The 9335-nt window shown below is 42.5% G+C and overlaps 1 protein-coding gene across 1 annotated transcript in view; it reads left to right on the forward strand.

The window, feature by feature from the left end:
- Positions 1 to 9335, forward strand: part of nalcn (sodium leak channel, non-selective) — a 277249-nt gene that overhangs the window by 243113 nt on the left and 24801 nt on the right. The window contains exons 27-28 of the mRNA XM_070437767.1: positions 7524 to 7655; positions 8834 to 9001. Of these exons, the coding sequence (XP_070293868.1) occupies positions 7524 to 7655; positions 8834 to 9001 (300 nt within the window). The remainder of the gene's footprint in view (positions 1 to 7523; positions 7656 to 8833; positions 9002 to 9335) is intronic.

The raw sequence follows: 9335 nt of genomic DNA on the forward strand, positions 1-9335 counted from the left end.
GTGGCTCTGTCTGTATGCTACGTCTTGCTTGTCCTATGTTGCTCTGCGTGTGCTCACTGCTCAATGATTGTCTATATTGAAATTGTTTTTAATAACCTGCCCAGGGACTGCGGTTGAAAATTAGCCGACTGGCTAAAACCGGCACTTTTACTGATACGTTGATTAATGTGCACTGTCCCTGTAAAAAATAAAATAAACTAAACTGGTCATGGTTTTAAAAGTTATGAAATCTCACGTAGGTTCACTTTGCTGTGGCCAGGGTCGTGGAAGCTGTAGGCACGGTGATTTGAGCTATCCGATTGGCCAGCTCAACAGGCGCACTTGATTTAGCCGCAGATCTCCCGGTCCGCCAGGTAGACGGAGTTTGTCTTTTCAGACAAATTAAATGGGGACACTTTGATGGTGCGCAAGGCATCTGAATCAAGTGCACCTAGCGCCAAGCAAAGAAAGGAGTGCAAGCCTTTATCTTTGGCTTTTTTACGGAAATGTTTGGTGATCGACTAGGAATGCCTTGAAGATCGACCACTGGCTAGATGAGAAACATAAGGATGCACAGAAAAACAAACGGATAAATGGATGAGTGGGTTGGAGGGAGGATGGAGGAATGTATTAATGGACATATATGACCGACCGGCTTGATTCTGTCTTATGTAGCAAAATTTGAAATTGTGTTTTTTACATTAGATAAAAGTAGAGACTCAGAGCTAGAAAATGGTATATCATACACTACAGTTTAGGAACAATGGGAAAGTCATTCTGGTTTGATAGTTGATAAACTTGTAACCTCACTTTTGAGAAAACGGCCCTTGAATGTGTTAGTAAACCTACTGGAGAGCTCTTCTTTGTCTACACAAATTCAGCATCGTTCACACCCTCTTAAGCCCCGCCCATTTCTTTAAGGATTCACAAGTGAGGCCATGTACTTAACAACCACAACAAGATTTCAAGACTAAAGACTGGTTTATACTACAGGTGTATTCATAAATTCAACCTGGGGTGCCAGAGTGCGCCCTGGGCGTTCGTAAACTCAGAGCGTTGTCAGATTGTCAGTTCGTAAATTCCGAGCGTTTCGCTCTCGGAGCGTTCAGAGAGCACACTGGCAGCTCTGGCCGAGGAGTAGAGTTGATCCGAACGTTCCGACATAACAACAACAGTCAAGCTACCTAGCTAACTGGCTAACATTAACTAGCTTGATAGCTACTTCCAGACACATGAGAGAACAGCTCACTCTGACCATTTTACTCACCCTAGCAGAGCTGGTTAGGCTGTTTTTATGTTATCCAGCGCGTTGGTGACAAACTGTGCTGCTGGCAACAATTTAATTACGCTTTTTTGCTGACGTTTACTGACACCTGCCATATTCAACGGGTGTTGATTATTTGTAAATTAGTCAGTTATTCTGCGCTCTGGCACACTCAGACAAGAGTGCTCTGAAATCGGAGTAGATAGCCAGAGAAAATGTACCAGCTATGTCTAATGACAGTTGTCGCAGTGACATCATGAACATTCTATTGAAATGGTTACTTGCATAGATGGAGTCTTTTGTTTAAACATGTAGCTAGCTAACTAAACAATTAACCATAATCCCAACTCATAACGTTACGACCCTGCATGAATCTGCAGGTAGCTAATCAACCAAGTTCAATGTTAGCTAGCTAACATTAGGCAATACCTAGCAGTGCAAATGGCTCTGAGATATGAATAATATTATTATGGAATGGGCATGCATAAGCAATGGACAGCGAACACAATTACATTTTATCGATGGCAATTTGAATGCACAGAGATACCGTGACGATCCTGAGGCCCATTATTCCAGTTCACTCCAATATCTAACAACTTCGCACAGCCATTGAAAAGGAGTGGGACAACATTCCACAGGCCACAATCAACAGATTGATCAACTCTATGTGAAAGAGATGTGTCGCGCTGCATGAATCAAATGGTGGTCACACCAGATACTGACTGGTTTTCTTATCCATGCCTAGAGCTGTGGCAATCATGACATTTTGTCAATGGGTGATTGTGACGCAAATAACTGCCGGTCTCATGATAATTTACCGTTAATTAACTTAAACACATTTAGCATCTCCTGGCTTCCACGCATTCCCTACAAGCCAGTCATACAGACCTTTGGAACATCTAAATTGTAGAAAGTCTAATAAATCCATGTAATATAGCCTCCACCTTCACAAAAAAATCCATTATTTATTTTAGACAGGTCTAAAGAAACATGATATGAAGAAAATGTAGTCTATTTCAGAAGAACAGACTAACATACTCTGAGTTGTACTTAGGTTAGGCCCCGATCTGGCTATGCCATATGGATGTGGGCTACACTAGTTCATTTAGCAGACAAGATTTGCTTAGAATTCCATGGCATTATTTTATATTATTTTATAGTATGATGAATGCAATTGAACATAGATGAATAAAATAGAAAGGATATTTTCTCCAAACGATTTGAGGGAGTGCGCACTATTGTGTGTTGAGCTGTTAACAAAGAAACAGCTACTCCTATATGCTTAATTTAGAGTTATTTATGTAACTTTAGTTGTGATACAAATGTTGGGCTATATGTTTAGATTTGTATTACATTCTAAGGCTGCATGATGCAACTCTAATGATGATTTGAAAAAAGCATGAAAGGCATGAGCTTTCTGCTTAGTTTTTTTGCGCAGGCTGCAGCTGTACACACTTCATCAGTCTCTCATTCACAATTTGACAACCACTTGATAATGCCTCGATATTCCTCGGCTGCACCCCCTTTGTGTGGCCGTAATGCCCCCTAAAAAAATCCATGCCTTTTGCGGCCAGTGGCCATTGTGCCCTTGGGCTAAATATAATAATTATAATTATCTTCACCCGGCTGCCTGCCAAAGCACTTCTCACTCACATGGCTCTCTGTCACATGATCGGGTCTTTCTCACAGGCTACAAGTGAAGACAGACACATTGGGGACGCAATTGCGCATGTCATTATCCAATTCCAAGGCGCATATTGAAGATATTGGAAGAACTGTCCACATTTACTTTTTGTCTGCCAACATGGTGAGTAGGCCTAATGAACAGCAAAATCACTGGCCTATGTCAATCTACTAGTACAAAAGTTGACCTTTTCTATTCTGTGTGAGAGAAAAATATTCCAAACATAGTCTGGGACAGTTGTGGGATGCAATAGATCCCTATTTATTACAAAGCGTAACAAAAAAAAACTGTTTTAAGCAATGAGTCTAACGCAACAGAAGACAAAGTTTAGCTTAAAATGTTGATAAACTATTAGGCTATTTCTTCACATTATAAGTGCAGCAATGCGCACATGGAAGTAGGCTATAAGCACAAATGTTCCTTTAGCAGGAAAACACCAATCTCAAAAGTAACAACAAATGTGATTATGCATGTAATGCTTTTTTTATGAAGGTACATTTTTATGGTGAGAATAATCTTCCCAAACCTCGAAACTCACGCACTGTGTAGGTATGCCAGTTAGGCTCTATACCCGTTGTAAAGCAGATGTAAGGTGCTTAATTTTAACAAGTTATTTGGCTTCTTTAGTTGTGATAGAAACCTTATCAAAACATATAGGCCTATGGGCTAGGCAACATGATTGTACAACTATGATTTGAAAAAGTTGCAAAAAAGGTAATGCACTGTTTCTTGCCTTAAGCTGGATATCATTCACAAGTGATAATATACACTGCTCAAAAAAATAAAGGGAACACTTAAACAACACAATGTAACTCCAAGTCAATCACACTTCTGTGAAATCAAACTGTCCACTTAGGAAGCAACACTGATTGACAATAAATTTCACATGCTGTTGTGCAAATGGAATAGACAACAGGTGGAAATTATAGGCAATTAGCAAGACACCCCCAATAAAGGAGTGGTTCTGCAGGTGGTGACCACAGACCACTTCTCAGTTCTATGCTTCCTGGCTGATGTTTGGTCACTTTTGAATGCTGGCGGTGCTTTCCACTCTAGTGGTAGCATGAGACGGAGTCTACAACCCACAAAGTGGCTCAGGTAGTGCAGCTCATCCAGGATGGCACATCAATGCGAGCTGTGGCAAGAAGGTTTGCTGTGTCTGTCAGCGTAGTGTCCAGAGCATGGAGGCGCTACAGGAGACAGGCCAGTACATCAGGAGACGTGGAGGAGGCCGTAGGAGGGCAACAACCCAGCAGCAGGACGCAACTCCGCCTTTGTGCAAGGTGGAGCAGGCGGAGCACTGCCAGAGCCCTGCAAAATGACCTCCAGCAGGCACAAATGTGCACGTGTCTGCTCAAACGGTCAGAAACAGACTCCATGAGGGTGGTATGAGGGCCCGACGTCCACAGGTGGAGGTTGTGCTTACAGCCAACACCGTGCAGGACGTTTGGCATTTGCCAGAGACACCAAGATTGGAAATTCGCCACTGGCCCTGTGCTCTTCACAGATGAAAGCAGGTTCACACTGAGCACGTGACAGACGTGACAGAGTCTGGAGACGCCGTGGAGAACGTTCTGCTGCCTGCAACATCCTCCAGCATGACGGTTTGGTGGTGGGTCAGTCATGGTGTGGGGTGGCATTCTTTGGGGGGCCGCACAGCCCTCCATGTGCTCGCCAGAGGTAGCCTGACTGCCATTAGGTACCGAGATGAGATCCTCAGACCCTTGTGAGACCATATGCTGGTGCGGTTGGCCCTGGGTTCCTCCTAATGCAAGACAATGCTAGACCTCATGTGGCTGGAGTGTGTCAACAGTTCCTGCAAGAGGAAGGCATTGATCCTATGGACTGGCCCCGCGTTCCCAGACCTGAATCCAATTGAGCAAATCTGGGACATCATGTCTCACTCCATCCACCAACGCCACGTTGCACCACAGACTGTCCAGGAGTTGGCGGATGCTTTAGTCCAGGTTCTGGGAGGAGATCCTCAGGAGACATCCGCCACCTATCAGAGCATGCCCAGGCGTTGTAGGGAGGTCATACAGGCACGTGGAGCCACACACACTACTGAGCTCATTTTGACTTGTTTTAAGTACATTACATCAAAGTTGGATCAGCCTGTAGTGTGGTTTTCCGTCACCTTTAAATTTGAGTGTGACTCCAAATCCAGCCCTCCATGGGTTGATAAATTTGATTTCCATTGATCATTTTTGTGTGATTTTGTTGTCAGCACATTCAACTATGTAAAGAAAAAAGTATTTAATAAGAATATTTCATTCATTCAGATCTAGGATGTGTTATTTTAGTGTTCCCTTTATTTTTTGGAGCAGTGTATAATTCACAATTGATAGGCTAATATTGTTACCCATCACACTTTTCTTGATTTAATCTTGTCTTTACATATACAGTACTAGTCAAATGTTTGGACACACCTACTAATTGTCACTATTTTCTACATTGTAGAATAATAGTGTAGACATCAAAACTATGAAATAACACATGGAAACATGTAGTAGCCAAAAAAGTGTTCAACAAATCAAAATATATTTTATATTTGAGATTATTCAAAGTAGCCACCCTTTGCCTTGACGACAGCTCTTGGCATTCTCTCAACTAGATTCATGAGGTTGCATTTCAGTTAACAGGTGTGCCTTGTTAAAAATTAATTTGTGGAATTTATTTCCTTCTTAATTATTTGAGCCAATCAGTTGTGTTGTGACAAGGTAGGGGTGGTATACAGAAGATAGCCCTATTTGGTAAAAGACCAAGTCCATATTATGGCAAGAACAGCTCAAATAGACAAAGAGAAACGACAGTCCATCATTACTTTAAGATATAAAGGTCAGTCAATACGGAGAATTTCAAGAACTTTTAAAGTTTCTTCAAGTGCAGTCGAAAAACCATCAAGCGCTCTGATGAAACTGGCTCTCATTAGGACCGCTGTAACGTGGGCGCTGAGAGTCGGGAAGCAAGTTCAGGGAGTGAATCATTCAATAAATAATTGAAAACATAATACAAAACAAGACACACGAACAACGCACAGACATGAAACTGAAACAGAAACAATGACGCCTGGCGAAGGAACCAAAGGGAGTGACATATATAGGGCAGGTAATCAAGGAGGTGATGGAGTCCAGGTGAGTGTCATAATGCGCTGATGCACGTAACGATGGTGACAGGTGTGCGCCATAACGAGCAGCCTGGTGACCTAGAGGCCGGAGAAGGAGCACACGTGACAACCGCCACAGGAATGGAAGACCCAGAGTTACCTCTGCTGCAGAGGATAAGTTCATTAGAGTTAACTGCACCTCAGATTGCAGCCCAAATAAATGCTTCAAAGAGTTCAAGTAACAGACACATCTCAACATGAATGTGAATCAGGCCTTCATGGTCTAATTGCTGCAAAGAAACTACTACTAAAGGACACCAATAATAAGAAGAGACTTGCTTGGGCTAAGAAACACGAGCAATGGACATTAGACCGGTGGAAATGTGTCCTTTAGTCTGATGAGTCCAAATTTGAGATTTTTGGTTCCAACAGCAGTGTCTTACACAACCTCCAGGCTGTGTAAGGGCTATTTGATCAAGAAGGAGAGTGATGGAGTGCTGCATCAGATGACCTGGCCTCCATGATCACCCGACCTCAACCCAATTGAGATGGTTTGGGATGAGTCAGACCGCAGAGTGAAGGAAAAGCAGCCAACAAGTACTCAGCATATGTGTGAACTCCTTCATGACTGTTGGAAAAGTATTCCAGTTGAAGCTGGTTGAGAGAATGCCAAGAGTGTGCAAATTATTTTATTTTATTTTATTAAAATGTTTATTTAACCTTTATTTAACTAGGCAAGCGTTACTGGGCTTATTTTCAAGGCAAAGGGTGGCTACTTTGAATAATATAAAATAGATTTAGATTTGTTAAAAAAAGAATGGGTTAATATATGATTCTGTATGTGGTTTTTTTGTTACATAGTTTTGTTGTCTTCACTATTATTCTACAATGTAGAAAATAGTAAAAATAAAGAAAATCCCTTGAATGGGTAGGTGTGTCCAAACTTTTGACCGGTACTGTACTAAATAATATACTGTATGTGTGAAATTTGTTTTGATTTAGAATGGACCATTATCATGACCCTGTCTCGAAACAGAGAGATACATGTCATCAATGCACTTAAATAGCGAATGGAGGACTCTTTTCCCGTGGTTAATTTTTCATTCATATATTTAAATTGACTGATTTCTTTATGTGAACAGTAACTCAGTAAAATCTTTTCAATTGTTGCATGTTGCGTTTATATTATTGTTCAGTAAACAGTAGATACAACTTATTGTACAGAGTTACATACTGTGCAACTTTGTTGTGCTGCTAACTTGGACCAGGTCCCAGAGATGAGGGTCTACACACTGAAAGGGTTCTTTGGCTGGGCCCATAGCAGAACCCTTTTTGGTTTGTAGACCCCTTTTGGGTTCCATGTACCTGCAACCAAAAAGGGTTATTCAAAGGGTTCTCTGATGGGGATTTTATCGTGTAGAGATGACGAGGACATTGAATTAATAAATAAATCTAATATTTGTTGGAGCTTAATGTCTGGTGTGTTTCAGATAGGAGAGTATGTCTTTGTCATCTTCATGAGTATCGAGCTGAACCTGAAGATCATGGCGGACGGCCTGTTCTTTACTCCCACGGCCGTCATCAGAGACTTCGGAGGAGTCATGGACATCTTCATCTACCTCGTAAGTTCACGGATTTGGATTCATATGGCAATTTTTTTTCTGATAATCAAAGAACTTGACATTGTATGTGGAAAACTCACTTCATCCACCACCAATATATTGCACCCACCTGGGTGATGCCACGGCAGCCATTTTGCGCCAGAAAGCTCACAACGCATCAGGTATCACGATATGTAATTGCAACCAGTTTTGCCTGCTTAGGGGAAATGTTGCAACGGGAGAGTCTTCCAGAATGTTTTTGATATATACTTAAAGAAAGCAAGGTCTCTGACTGGCTTTCCAAGTAAAGTAAATTCCTTCTGGAATACACCTTGATGTTTCTAGACCCCTTTTCTCGCTCTCTGTCTCCTAGAAAGGCTATTCCGTGTGACTTTGGAGTGGACATAATATGCCTTTTGTTAGAATAATGAAAAGATCAATTCTTCACGTGAGAATAAGCAGACTCTGTTTGATTTAACACTATTGCTAATGAGTTCGGGAAGATGACGCAGTGAAACTTTGGAAGATAGCTTTTTAATGACTGACGATCAACTTCATTTCGTCGGAATGCGTCGATCATAATTTATTTCCTTGTTTATTGCGAGCTGTTTGTTTTTTTAGGCCGTCTTTCAAAACAACTCTTCCCTTTCTTGTTTGGGAATATAATTTGCATATAGATTATATAATTGGATGAGAGACGGGAGAGAATTGATTTGTAATAGCTCTGACAGGCACACTCCACACAGACAGTGGTCCAGTGTTTACCTTACCATTACTTATGGGGGGGGGGGGGGGGGGGCTCACCTCCCTGCCTGCCTAGCTCTGTTGCCTCCACCTACCGAAATGAGTTTTGTTCTATAGGTGTCAATTGACAATGTTACTGCCAGAGGGCCTGTGGGATGGTGTAGTGAAAATTAGTGGTGTTATATGAGTGTGTTCTTAGCTTTGTATAGCATGCAAAGGGCAACGCAGAGTGTCCGATGGGCTTTGTCATTTTACTGTTTGATTGGTCAGGACCTGAGTTTCCAAATGACATCCCCCTCCCTCCCTCCCTCTTCCTCCTTCTCCCACTCCCTCTCTCTCTCTCCCCCTTTCTCATTCTCTCCATCTTCCTTTCCCTCTCTCTACCTCTCCTTCTCATCTTCCTCCCCCCTTTCCCTCTCCCTCCCTCTCTCCCTTCCTTTCTTTCTCTCTTCCAGTGTAGTCTGATCTTCCTGTGTTGGCTGCCTCCTAACGTTCCGCCGGAGTCTGGGGCTCAGCTGTTGATGATGCTGAGGTGTCTTCGCCCCCTACGCATCTTTAAACTGGTGCCCCAGATGAGGAAGGTGGTGCGGGAGGTCATCAAGGGTTTCAAGGAGATTTTCCTGGTTAGTGGTGGTCACACAAGCGCGCACACACTGTGTGCAAACTTGCACTTGTGGAGAGACGCACTAAGAGACACATACACAGGCTCGTAAGCATACACACACTCAGACAGACAGACATGCACATGAATACACAATTGCATGCGCAATGAGCAACATTCTTACTTGTGCTCCACCTGCTTAACTCCAGTTTCCATTGACATCAATGAATGATTTATGCTATAGTCCGAGTGGTCTGCGCTCATCTCAACTCTGGGTCAGGCCCGTTGTGGACAGTTGAACCACACCTAGTAAAAACACTCACATACACTTTCACCTTACACGTATACACGGTGGA

This window comes from Salvelinus sp. IW2-2015, linkage group LG36, assembly GCF_002910315.2.
Source record: "Salvelinus sp. IW2-2015 linkage group LG36, ASM291031v2, whole genome shotgun sequence".
NCBI lineage: Eukaryota > Metazoa > Chordata > Actinopteri > Salmoniformes > Salmonidae > Salvelinus > Salvelinus sp. IW2-2015.